Genomic DNA, 13,890 nt, shown 5'->3' with positions numbered 1-13,890 from the left:
TCATAAGCTCCATTGAGTTCAGTGGGACTTAGAGGTCACTGTGTATAGGATTGCAGCCACAATGTCCATTTAAAAGAACACAAATTTTGATCAACACTGATGCTTTCACAGCTGGCATCTATCTTAAGACACTGAAAGATTTTCAGGCTATGTGCCATGGTCTAAATAGTAAAAGTATTCCAGGAAACTAAGTAAATCCTAAAACATTCAACACTAAAAGAGCTAAAAACTAAAACCACACTCAAAGCTAAAAATTAAGGATTAAAACTGAAAACTAAAAATTCAAGTAAAGGCTAAAGACTTAAACTTAGAATCAAAAGCTAAAGACTAAAACCTTACACTTTGCCTACTACTTTGCTGAGCTTCTTCAGAGACTGCAGTCTTTCTCATGACTTTTTCAGCGTTCACCTGTTCTTGTATGGGTTGGAAGTGATCCTCACTCACAGTATTAAGAACATCGCTATCAATTGTCTAACTGATTCCTTATTCTCTGTGTAGTAACACTCTTCAGGGCAATGCTGCTTTCTGAGAGACTTCACTTTGGCCTGACCTTTGTGGCCTGTTCTGTTCTTTGCCTACATTATAACACCAGGTGTGTTTTAGATAACAACTTAATGAGGTTTTAATTATTTTTTAACCTTGCCATTCTCTTTTTTATACACTTTCCTTTGTTTCCCTCCCTACTGAAATTTAGACTGTAAGCTGGTGAGTCAGGCAACTGTCATTTTGCTTATGAAGCTTTATAAAGTGCTGTGTGGACTAGTAATGAGGGGTAGTAATGGCTGATTGAAAAGAGGACTTTGGTTAATTCACCTGTTTGACTGGCATTGTGTTTGTTTTTATGTATGCGTGTTGGTAGTGGAATAACTCTACAGAACTTTGAGATCTTAGAATTAAATTTGGTACACAGATTTGGACTTTGATTGCAGGTTAATTCAAGTATCTGTTTGCAGACCAAAGAGTTCAATGAAAAATAATGGATGAACCCACTATGAGCCCAGTATAAACCAAATAGACCACTATGAGAGAACATTCTATGTTTCAGATACAAACCCAAGTTTCAGCCCTGCAACCATTTTCAGGATTTATGATGGAACATGCATGTAGACCAACATCGGGTTAGAGTTGCCAGACCCAAAGATCAATTCCTATGCAAAAAAAATCTGCTATTTGGAGAATGATTGTTGAGACATCCCTGGAGAAGACAATGATATGAAACAGGTTCAAATTGCCTACTCCCACACTTATGAACCATTAATACAATTCTTTACAAAAAGTAGTGACCTGAGACCTGTGAGTTGCAACTTTGTTTTTTCCAGTTCCTGGACAATATGCATGTAGGATGATTTGGTCTGATAAAGAGCCCGGCAGATAATTCCTACATGACCTGGTTCCCCCTTCAGTTTCTGGTAAAACAATACAAATCTCATTAATATCTTGCCAGTCATGTGCATGCCAATATTACACAGCAAGCACAGCGTGCTAAGATAGTTTGGTTCCTGTACAGAAACACAGTGGCCCCTCTTTTTCATGTCCACCACTCTGTCACCAGTTAGATCCATGATTACTGTATCTATAGCAATACATATAGTAGAAAAATCCACCCCAACTAACGTTCATTGTAGCTGCATTGTATGATCCCTTTTTCTACTCATTACTCCTAGGAGTGAATACTTCAGGCACTACATCTTATGAATGAATGAATGCTTTAGGAGTGGAAATCCATCTTGGGTGGAGTGGAGGGCAAGAGGTGTCATCTAAAATCCTCTTTCTCTGAAGCAATCACAATAAAATCCTGTTGACATCCATGAGATTCCTCTAGAGTAAATGTTTTATGGATTGTAGTCAAAGTGTCTGAAGCAGGATTTATTGTTAAAATTGTGTCTACTTGAGTAAGAAATTTACGGGAAGAGGTTTAACAAAGCACGCAGTTATCAGAAACCCTAGATTTTATCTGAGCGAAAAGATATTTTGGTAATAAATGAATGGCTTTTCAGTTTACAGCATCAAGTGATTTGTTAGCTTGCAGGGAAGTAACTTGCAAGTGGTTTAATTTATCTTCTTGGCAGGGTGTATTGGGCATGTGCTTTAGAATGTGCAGACAGCATCCGTATGGAACATGATCACATAAAATGATACATTTTTGTATATTTTAGATTTCTAATGATGGATTCCAGTACAGTAATTTGAAAGTTCTGACCTTGTATGACGGAGTCTGCCAGGATTGTGAATTCCATCAAAATGGGCTTTGTAAATTAAAGGTAATTTCAAAGCACTTAGAGGTTTAATACAGAACATCCATCTTTTTCTTAACCCTCCAGCTTCCTTGGTTGGCTGTGTAGCTTGACAAGACCCAGAGAAGCAAATGTATTTATTGATCAGCTGGAAAATGAAATATTTTCTTCCTTTCACTTGTAAATTCTGCCCTTTTTGATATAAACAGATAGGAAACTACACATTGCACATACAAAAGATTTTTTTCTCAAAAAGACTATTCAGATAAAATTTAGCACATCTGTACTGAAAACATTCATGAAAGTAAATGAAACTAGGGAAATAACAGAGATTCTATTATTATCTCTGATAAGGCTCCTTTTCACACTCAAATGGTTCTGATTAGGATTATGAAGGGTAGAATGATCCTCTGGCTAGGAATGGAAGACATTTCTTTGTAACAATGTTTCTTTCTAATGTGTAGTGTCAAATTCTTCCTAGTTCTCCAAGACGGGATATTGTGACCACTAACCCTATTACTTCTGCAGCTATTATCTTTAGGTGCATACCATACACCCAGGCTTCGCGCACTGGAGAGGACACTGTTCCAGAACCACTATTCAGAGCGCGATACCATAGTCTTCCGAGACTGAAGGATGCCAACAACAACAACTATTATCTTTAGGTATGGATACATTTGCCTCAGTCAAATAAATAACGCTGAATGACCATATATGCAAAGTTCCCTTGGAATTGCTTTGTAATGTCTTTTTAATAATTTTGTATTAGTGTTATTTGGGATTAAACTCTAGCAAGTGCAGATCCCTTTCTTTGCACTCTAGGCAACTTTTCTTACGGCCCAATCCTATTTAGACATCTGTCAAATCCTAACTCTGTCCAGGCAACGCCACGCCAGCAGTCTTTTCAGTAACATCAACAGTGTCTATGGAAAAGCAACACAATCTGACACCCATGGACCAGTGTCCTGCTGCCAGCGTGTCATCAGTGTGATGAGTGTGTTATCAGTGATGTCCAAGGAGCCAGTTGCTGCATCTACCCAACCCCAATGCTTACAGCCATAGAGGTGCTGCCATAGAGGTGCTGCCAGGGTGAACTGAGCAGGGAGTGGAAAGAGGTGCAAAGCCAATGAGTGGCCAATGCTCAAGGGATGCCCCCTGGTCAGCCACTAGGAAAAAGCAACGTGCAGCAGGCACCCCTTCCAACCCTAGGGAGATGAACACATAAGCACACTCTCGCACAACATAAGGATGCCACAGCACCCCACCTTAAATAGCAGTGGCAGTCATAACTGCAGCAAAGGGACAAAAGCACAGACCTGCCAGGAACTCCTGTACCCAGGCTTGAAGTTCCTTTGCTGCTTGATGCCACATGAGCGCAGCCATGTGAAACAAACACACAGGTCTTCCCATAGTGAGAGTTTGCGTCCTTGTGGGAGCATTGCCAGCCCAAATTACAAAGCCCAGAGGATAGGCTGGAATGAGTCAAAAGGGGAGCCTCAGAAGCACTCAGACAAAGCAGCATCCTGGTAGCTCATTGCTCAAGGATGTAGGTAGGGAGCCAGATAACTTGAGTTCAAGCCCAGCAAGAGAAAGCCACTCTCTTTTTGTGTGGCTGCCCAGAAATCCCCATGGCAGGGACCAAAGAAGAGGGGGAAGTAGTTTAGAACCCATACCAAGTATTCCACAAAGCTGCTCACTAACTACCCAGCCACAGCAGGGGACAAGCAAACATAAGAAGAACACTGCTGGATCAGGCCTAGAGCCCATCTAGTCCAGCTTCCTATATCTCACAATGGCCCGCCAAATGCCTCAGGGAGCACACAAGGCCACAAGATACTTGCATCCTGCTGCCACTCCCCTACATCTGGCATTCTATTTACCCTCACATCCCCCAATGAAGACACCCCCCCCCTACAAAGACATCAGACTGTGGCTTAGGTTCAACTTGGGCCACATTATTAAACACAAGTGACCAAGTTTAAAGCATGAAACCTACTGAACACACTGTCCCTCCCTTGCCAGTCTGTGGTAGGTGAAAAAACTGCCGTTCGCAGTCAGTTCAGATGACAGAAAAAAACTGCTACCCGGCCTTCATGATGAGCAACTAGCAAACCTCAGACTGTACATACCCATCATGGCATGTAACTTGTGATGGAGTTTTCCTCCCAAAATCTGTCAAGTCCCCTTTTAAAGGCATCTAGGCCAGACGCCATCACCACGTCCTGCAGCAAGGAGTTCCACAGACTAATTACGCGTTGGTAAAGAAATATTGTCTTTTCTCTGTTCTAACTCTCCCGATACTCAATTTTAGTGGATGTTCTCTAGGCTGTCTCCTAGCAAGGACCATCTCACCCAGCATTTAACATGGTGCATCACTGCAAATAGGCACACCTGACTGAGAAGGCATAGCATAGGCCAGTCTTTCAGCTGGCATGTTACAGCTCTTTGTGCCTACACTCTGGCCCACCCATTTAGCACCCCCCCACCTTTTGCTTTATTGCTGGTACCTACCAGCTTGACTGTCAGTATGCTGCCCTTCCTGTCTCTCTGCTATTATTTGCTCTGTGAACCAATGGCAGTAAAGAGGGCCTCATGGTCACTGAGAAGTGCCCCATCTTGGAGCCCAAGCTCAAGTTTTGGATGCATCCAACACTCCCTGTGGTTTGTAAACATTGTCTAGCCATTATGTTTTCCATCATTGTCCCAAAACTCTTCCACATTACTACCTCCCTCTGGTCTCTTTGTCCCATTTGGTGTGAGGAGGAGCTATTGATAACTTTGACACTTGCACTTGCAAACAGTTGCAAATATTGCTTGTTCTTTATTTGCCAAGCTCATGCATGACTCCTATAATGTACCTAATTGTTTGGCTGAATATGTGGGGCCTGAGATGCTGTGAATTATGTAGAAAAGAACTTAACGATCCGACATTTTCAACAGTTTTCACTACGCTATGGTACTCTTTAATTCCTCTCTTGCAGGTGTGCAGTGAATCTTCGGATCCAGGCTAAGCTCTGAGTGCTGGTGCAGGAAACATTATCCCCTTGTTCTGGCATGAAGGGGACCCATCCATCTAGCACTGGTGCAACTTTCCAGAAAGCTCAAGTTCCAAAATGCTGCTTTAGCTCTTGCCTCCTGAGGGTTCTGCAGATGCAATTGCAGCTGGAGCTTTGGATGGGATTTGTCTCTTTGGAAAGAGGACAATTGTAGAAGAGGGTGATGTTTTGTAAAGTCCAGTGGGCATGTTTGGTCACAGGCCTAGATGCTAAGCTCTGCCTATGTACATAATCACTGCACACTGTGCCTTATGTAACATCAGGGAGTCTTCAGAAAGGGAGGACTGAAAAGAGACTGGGAGAGATATAACTTTTTTCAGTTGTAGACATCTAAGTTCTGAGGTAACCATTGTTCAGAAATGCAGTTGCTTTGTTTCTGAAGAAACAACATGGCATGATTGGAAAAGCACTTTTTAGTTAAAACCAGAAAAATGGGGGGCTGGTCATGGGGTCATGATGCTCACACGTGGAAAAATTCAAAAGCACAGCTTTTATTGGTTTGTGCTTTGTGTTTCGCACCAGCCATAAAATAGAACTTTCCAATGTCTGTAATATGTGTAAAAGGCCTGATTGCTATACAAGAGTTTAGATAGTATCCCCTTAGTGGAGCCCAATTTTAGCACTACCAGATAATTAATCACCCTGCTAGAAGGTGTCTGGCATTAATGATCTTGTACAGCAAGTTTGGGATTCTCATATAATTTTTGTTACAGTGGCATTTCCCAGCAGCCTGAGATAAGACATTCACAACTACAAGACTCTGACAATGAAGCTGGTGATGCCTGTGTCATTTCAGCAATTTTTAAGATACACTTGTATTCTTCCCCTTGGGAACTGAGTGCTAACATTGAAATTGCTGCCATTTCATTATTCCTAGAGCAAAATAGTTCATACTATCTCTAGCAATTATCCATTTACTTGTCTTCTTTTTTTCTTCCCGGCAGGAAAACGCTTGCAATATAGATGGATTATGCTATGCAAAAGGAGATTCAAGTCTTACTAGCCCTTGTCTGCTGTGTGAGCCAGAGATTTCAAAATTCATCTGGTCAGTCAATGAAAGTAAGCCTAACATGCATGAAAGAATCAAATGGTAATCAGCTTTCTGTTAGAAAAATGCATGCGTTGGTCCTTGGATCTGGTCCAAGGCCAAGTGAAGCAGCAACCTGGATAAAGCTAAATGTAGTAACTTCAACAGTGTTTGCCAGCTGTAGTTTGGTATCTACACTCATCAGAAAAATGGCATTCAAATGTTAATCATATGTTACTAAAATATGAAAATGAGTTATATGTCTGTTCATCCTCCTTTCTCACACAGCGATTGCCGTGTTTTCACTCTCTGCTGCCCCACATTAAATTATCACTTGAGGAAATTAATTAGACTCTTTGAGTTTTATTTATTGAAGATCTTAAAAAAAAGAAAAAAGAGGGCAGAGTGAATAACAGCTGTCTGGGAGACAATGTGTTGACTTATTTGATGTCTTCTTTCCTGAGAGCACAAGCCTATGCATGTTCCTTCAGACACAAGCTCCATTGTGTTCAATGGAATTTACTGCAGGAAAGTGTGCATAGGATTATTGTCCCATAAATCAGGGATTCTCAAACTTCTCAGGAATAAACCCCCCAAGATGAGTCTTTGCAGGGGTGGGAAAAAAGGCAGTTGATGTGCTTCCCCAGGATCACACAACACTGTGGGGTAGGATTTTTTTTTCTTAACCTGCCTTACCTGCTGTTGGGGCCCAGAGGGCACAGGGAGCCCCACAGAGCACTCTGCAGGATTTCCCACAGCTTGCAAAAAAAGTGAAAATAGGGATTGCAACTCACTCCCTGTTTCATAATTGCAACCTGGAAGCGGGGCGCAATCACTATTTTCACTTTTTACAAGCTGCAGGGAGTCCTCCAGAGCATGCTGCTGGGCTCCCCACACCCCCTGGGCCCCGGCAGGAGGTAAGATAGAAAAAAGTCCCCTGCACCCGCAACAGTGAAATTCTGGGGATCATGTCACTGCTTTCCCCCTCCCCCTGCTCCTTAAGGGGACAGAGGCCAGGGCTCTCAGGCTGGGGCGTCACAATGCCCCAGTTTGAGAACCACTGTCCTAAGTTATAAAGTGATTATCCTAGCAAGTTCCTCTTATTATAGTTCTTGCATTCTTCCATTAAGGCTTACATGTTGAATATTTCATAAATGCGAGAGTAGTATAACCCCTTCCTTTTCTTATCCTCTTTAGACAACTTGCCCCCTGTGTTCCAAGCCCCAGCCAGCCAGCTTTTGACATTTGTGGGAGAGAATTTCATTTACCAGCTGCTAGCAGTCGATCCAGAGGGATCAGCAGTCCTGTTTGCCTTAGAAGGTGGCCCTTCAGGAGCCTCCCTCTCTCCTGCTGGTCTTCTCATCTGGGAAGTCTCTTCTGGAGAATCTGAGAGCTTTAACTTCACTGTATCTGATGAATGCAATGCCCAAAGCAGACACTCCGTTCAGGTAGGAGGAAGGTGCTTCTTCAGAAAACCAGTTTGTCATGCAATTGGTTGCCTCCATTATGGCTAATAATTTGTTACTGTCTTTAAAAAGCTAAGACTTCAGCTGTTTTCAAGTAAGTGCATATTATCCAACATGACAGTAATGATCAATTAATCTAATAAATATCTCTGAGAACATAAAGCCCATATATACAATGAACAAGAGAGGCTACTATCGATTGCTGTCTGGAAGAACACTTTTGCCGAGCCTGTTAATGGTTCATTAATCTGCTTTAAAATTCACTGTGTGCATTTGGCTCTTTGAAAAAAAAGCCCATCGCAACATAAAAGACCAGGTTTTAGCCATAAAAGGGAGATTATAATTCATTCACCATGATATTTTTAGAAGTTCCTGTGCTCTTATGTCATTACTCCACAGCCTTGGTTTCTTGGCAGTGCTTCTCTTCTGCCTTGTCTTTATTGCAAGGTGTTCCATTAATCCTACAGTAGCGGGAGGTAATAAAGCAAATGCATCGGAAGGCTGAAACTTAAAGCTAGAAGAGGGTGGCTAACAATGGGTAATTGTTGAGGAGACTAGTCAAAGACACATGCGTAGTACACATTCACCCAGAATACCGGGCAGAAAATTGACACAGTGCCACACCCAATTTCATCCAAAGAAGGATGCTGACAAAATAAGGGAGGAGTTATGGCCCAATCTTATCTGGGCCTTTCACTGACAGAACTCACACTCCATGAGTGCATGGCCCAGGCCACTGGCACAGCCAGGGCCTAGGAGAGGGGGCAAAGGGGGTAATTTGTACCTGGGTCCAGGGCAAAAAGAAGGGCCCAGTAGCCAAAGGAGGGGGCCCAGAAATTTCCTGGGGTCTGACATTTTCCTGTCTACTCAGATTTGTTGCACATATGGCAATGCTGGGGACTTTACCATGACTGGGGATGCTGGGGACACTACTGATGCCACATGGGTGGGTAGACCTGGGCTCCAAAGACTTTTCCAGCTGTCTCTACCCTCCCCTCACAATGCTTCGCCCCTCCCTACCCCTATTTGGCTCACCTGTCACCACCCTCCCCTGCTCTGTTTCAACCCCCCCCCCCTTTGCAAAGGGCCCCAAAAGAAATTTTGTACCCCCTGATAAAATTCCTCTCGGAGGCCCTGGGCACAGCAGCTGCTGTAGCATCATATAGGCCGGGGCTGCCAGCACAAGCAGCACAACAGAAAATGCCAGGCCCCCACCAGAGCAGGTAGATCAGTGGAAGGGGTGTTCCACAGAAGGATTGGGGTAAGGATCAGGCTACTCTGGGGGCATGTCGAGGATAGGCTGGAAATGGATGTCAGCAGCAATGGTGGTGCTGATATCCTATGTCCCTGGCCTGGGCCTGACATGCCCCCCTCCCATGGATCTACTCAGATTTACACCAGCAAAAGTGCTGCTGTGAATCTGAATAGGCCCATTAGGGACCATGGCACAGTGGAGTAGGTGAATATAAAAGTTCTTTATTTACCTCTCCACTGCTCCCTGGTCCCCAGCCAGTCCACAGATTCCCAGTGAATCAGCACTGCTGCATGCTCTGGACCAGTCCTGAATAGGATTGGGCTATTAGTTTCATAAGAACATAAGAAGAGCCTAACTGGATCAAGTGAAAGGCCCACCTAGTCCAGCTTTATGTATCTTGTAGTGGCCCACCAGATGCCTCTGGGAGCATTGTGTTTCAGCAACATTGCAGGCAATATAGCACATTATGTATCTTTTTTATGTTTAACTCCTGTTTACATACAAACATACATTTTATGGAAATAACTGTTTTGTACAAAACAAGGCTTTTGGGGTATAGAAACTATGTTCTTTGGTAAAAGTAATTGGTTGATTGTGCCATTGAAGTGCAGCAATCAAGGTGAAGAAACGTTCTCCCAGTTCTGGTCTTTTCTAGGTTTCAGTGAAGCCCTGTGGCTGCTTTAATGGAGGAACATGCATCACCAACATTAACTTCCCTCCAGGGACTGGTGAATATCTCTGTGTATGTGCCATTGGATTTGAAGGGAGACTTTGCCAGAACCACCTTAACTATTGCAAATCAAACCCCTGTGGGATTGGCTCCTGTGTTGATGACATCAGTGGCTACATTTGTAAATGTCCAGCAGGCTGGAAAGGTAAGTTGAGCTTAAATTTGGATTGTCTTTTTTATTTTCAATTTATATGCTTCTATGGTTCAAGGCATATCATACAACTGCCCAACAGAGGCTATTTGAAGGTTTCCTCATCATTTGCAAACAGTGTGAGTCATGTGTAGAGCCACTTGTCACAGGGATTTGCTCCCTATGTAATTGCACATAATTCAGGTGGGAGCTGGCAGAGCCTTGCCACTCTACTCTTCACATGGATGCCATTTCAAATGATTCCACTGTTATGTAGCATAAAGATTGGCCATTGAGACTGATGGAGAGTGGCCACTCCACCACTATTTGTAGCTATCTGTGAACTCCCTGTTCCACAGCATGTTACTTCTGCAGAAAGCCAAGGGCTGGTTTGGTTCTTATAGGTAGGAATTGCAGACAGAGGAAGCATTCACACATCTGAATACCTACTCTTAAATTAGTGCTGAAGGAGAGACATGATGTGTCAGTCGGCTTCTGCACTAGCTGGGCTCCTGTTGTACCAGTGTGTGGAGATGCACTGGCATATCTCGAGGACAGAATTGGGCCTTAAATTTCTTCCAATGGTAGCAAATACTTTGGAATTAGGAGATCTTTCTCTTCCATGCCTTCTCTTAATCTCAGCCACCTTGCTAAAACTTGTAGCAAGGCCATTCACATCCTGTCTTCCTTTCTGTCATATACCTGTCTTTTCCTAAGGTTCTGCATTCTCCTCTTTATTATTATTTTCACTTATGTCTCGCCTTTCTGCTTTCACAAAAACACAAGAGATGTTTTACAACCAGCTTTGAACTCACAATAAAACAACAATAAAAGCAGCAAAATTAGCAGACGGACAGTCACTAAAAACATGCTGGGAACGCAATAACATTTTGGATGCTCTGCAAGCCAAAAGCTTGCTGGAAAGGAGATTAAAAAAAAAAAGTTAGAGGTTCATTGAGAAAGAGTCAGATGCCTCTGATTTTGGTGGAGGATGCTGGAGGGTCATCCCAGCTGACTGTATCAGGTGAGCAAGTTTATGTGGGAAGCTCTAAGGAAGGGGAAAGCAATCATGGTTCCTCTGTGACTTTCTTTGGAAATGACTTTTCCTTTCTTCCCATCTGCTACAGTGGGATGCAATACTTTCCATGAAAGCAGCTACAGTAAGAGATTATGGTTCGAAGTAGTCCATAGACATGAGATTCTCTCTGTTCTTCTGTAATAAGCAGGCCTACTTTTAATTCATAAATGAGGGAAGCAACTGTGACTCCACTGTTTTCAGGCAAATATTGTGGGTGACTACATAAACCTGGGTGACTATCACTACCACAGTACTGACTCCCTGAGCACCATCTCAGCAGGCCTTATTAAGGACAATGAATTTTTATCACATTACAGAGTTAATTAACTTAGCTTTGCCATGAGGTTGTTATCACCAATTGTGAATTGACACCATTCTTATCTTTTTAAGGCCACTTTAATTTTCCACTATCTGGCGGACTCCCCTGGTTTCAATATTTTTGTCTTTATGCTGCTGTATATATACCTGCCTGCTGAGGATTACAATTTGTGCACCCAGTGAAGTGCCCTATAGTCCACTAGAGCTGATGTTGAAATGGACTGGTTCATCCTTAAGGTGTCACAAGAATCGTTACTGCTATCGGCAGTTTATCTGTTTTTTTCTAAAACCCCAAATCTTTAGAGATATTTTTTCAATTAACTTAAAGAAACAGCTGCTTTTTGAAATAATGACCATTCTGGGCAGATACTAATCAACGTTTGATAACAGCCTCATGCACAAGGCCACAGTCATATGGTGGAAAAGAGACCTGCTTCAATTACTCTCCTTTTCCCTTTAGGTCATTTAAATAAAATATTCATTGTTTTAGCAGTTATTTTCCTGACCTGAAAAATCTCAAACGTGGGGAAACAAGAAAACAAAATAAAGAAATGATTGAGCGACACTGGAATCTCGCTCAGTGTTTTAATGGCAGGTAAAAAATTATGCACAAGTGCAGCTGAAAGCCAGCTGGGAGGTAAATGATTTTACTTGAGGGCAACTTCTGTAACAGCAATAAAAGCTTATCCTTGATGTTGTGTTTATGTCTCAATTCCCCAGAAAGCCATCAATAATATAACGAGGAGGCAATGCTGCTACTGCTCAAGTGACAAGACCATTTTTGCATCACAACTTTACAAATGATAGCAAACAGAGAGTAGGAACAAAACGCTAACTGTTCAGAGAGTACCTTAAGTATCATCTCTAGAGAAGCAACATGCCAAAAGAGTAAAGAGTGCTGTCTTGCCTACAGAAACACAAGTCGCATCTTAATCCCTCTCTACTGTCATTGATAGGACAGCAGTAATTTCAGATCCATGCACAGGGAACAGGTAAAGGGGCAAAAACAAAAATGAGCAGGATCAATGGAAATGTCTAAGTCGAGCACAGGCTCAGAGTTCATTCGCAGTAATTTAAACTTCCATCATGTGTCTTCCCATTGGGGCATCTAAAAGCATTTTCAGATATTCAGAGTGTTGGAACGCAAGTGTTTGTTGTCACTGTTTTATGTACGGAAGGAGGCAACAGTACATTGATCAGCCAGAGCTGAGCTTATAAAGGGACCAAGTTGCATGAATGTTTTTGCACACACAACCTAAAACATTTGTTCTGGGGCCTTAGCAGGGCATTCAAATTTTTGTGGTGGGGTGAAAGTGTGCACATTGATAAAGCAACAACTAGACTGATGCCCTTTACTCTCAGCCTGCAGTTGTTCCATATAATTATAATTGTGTGACCTTGTTGTATCAGAAAGTAGATAGGTATGCACATTTGGTATACATTTTAATATGCTTTTCATTGAAAGTAATAGGTTACATGTGCAAAAGACTCCCTATTTTGCCATACTGCACTGCAGTGAAATCAGCACATAGCAAGACAGGAAACATTTCCATTAGCAAACAAGACAGTATGGTTTCATTTCCTGGTCTCTTGTCTCCTCCCCATATCCCTTTAACCTGACATACATGGTTTTTACTTTGTTTGCCCTTGGAGATAGCATCACTCAGCCAAATCCAATTGGCTGCCTGGATCTGTGACATCCCTATGTGATCCCTGATTGTTTGGGATCATTGTGAAAGGCCTTTTGTAAACAAGCTGTTCGATCAGCAACAGTGGGGGAAAAACAAGAGCAGCTAATCAATGCGCACAACAGTGAAAAAAGGTAATGTTTGAGGATTTTTGTGCCTTTGAAAGCTTTGTAAAAATTTCAACAGGAAAAAATCATGCCGCTTTTAAATACCAGCTGTCTTTTCCAGAGTTCTGGTAAAAGTTCTAGTGGCCTTATTGGTAAATCAGTGACAAGCTTTCCAGTGCTTCAGCAGGCTTTGCGTCACCTAGTGCAGGAGGCCGGGCATCACCTCCATGATGGACCTCCTCCCAAGCAATGGGTAGGGCAACACCTGGGTGGTGAATGTGGTGATGCACCATCAACCTTCCCCCACTGATTTTCTTTTGGCTATAACTTTTGATAGAATAGAGTTATCTCAACGCAGTTTGTTTCATTGCATTCTGCATGGAATTTTGCATCAAATTATATATAACATGATGGTATTATTCAAAATATCAAGATATTAAAAATTTTGGCCAATAGTGGAGTCACCCCCCTTTGCGTCACCCAGTATGACCCACATCTCCCTAGTGGCACCACTGCAACTTTCAAATGCCCAATAATTTCCTTTATTTTCCTTACATCCTTAAAATGTTTTCTCTAACCTGGCCTTGGTTTCGAGGTCAGTTAAATAAAAAAACAGATTTCTGAGGCAGCGCCTGTTCATGTCACAAGGCAGAGAGCCTGGTGGTTTACACAACTGCCGGGCCTTAAAAATTTAGGAGAACAAGCTGGTAATAGGGCATAGCTTAGCGGTAAAGGGAGTGATGCCTACTGGTGAAGAGAGAGACCATCCATCCTAATCCAATAGCAAAGGTTAGCAAAACT

The 13,890-nt window shown here is 42.5% G+C and overlaps 1 protein-coding gene across 1 annotated transcript in view; it reads left to right on the top strand.

Moving 5' to 3' along the window:
- Positions 1–13,890, top strand: part of LOC136645284 (von Willebrand factor D and EGF domain-containing protein-like) — a 207,787-nt gene that overhangs the window by 100,888 nt on the left and 93,009 nt on the right. The window contains exons 15-18 of the mRNA XM_066621524.1: positions 2,157–2,261; positions 6,235–6,349; positions 7,515–7,765; positions 9,694–9,913. Of these exons, the coding sequence (XP_066477621.1) occupies positions 2,157–2,261; positions 6,235–6,349; positions 7,515–7,765; positions 9,694–9,913 (691 nt within the window). The remainder of the gene's footprint in view (positions 1–2,156; positions 2,262–6,234; positions 6,350–7,514; positions 7,766–9,693; positions 9,914–13,890) is intronic.

The sequence above is a fragment of the Tiliqua scincoides genome, chromosome 1, assembly GCF_035046505.1.
Source record: "Tiliqua scincoides isolate rTilSci1 chromosome 1, rTilSci1.hap2, whole genome shotgun sequence".
NCBI lineage: Eukaryota > Metazoa > Chordata > Lepidosauria > Squamata > Scincidae > Tiliqua > Tiliqua scincoides.
The sequence above is the reverse complement of the archived record's forward strand: the minus strand, read 5'-3'. Positions and strand labels throughout refer to the sequence as shown.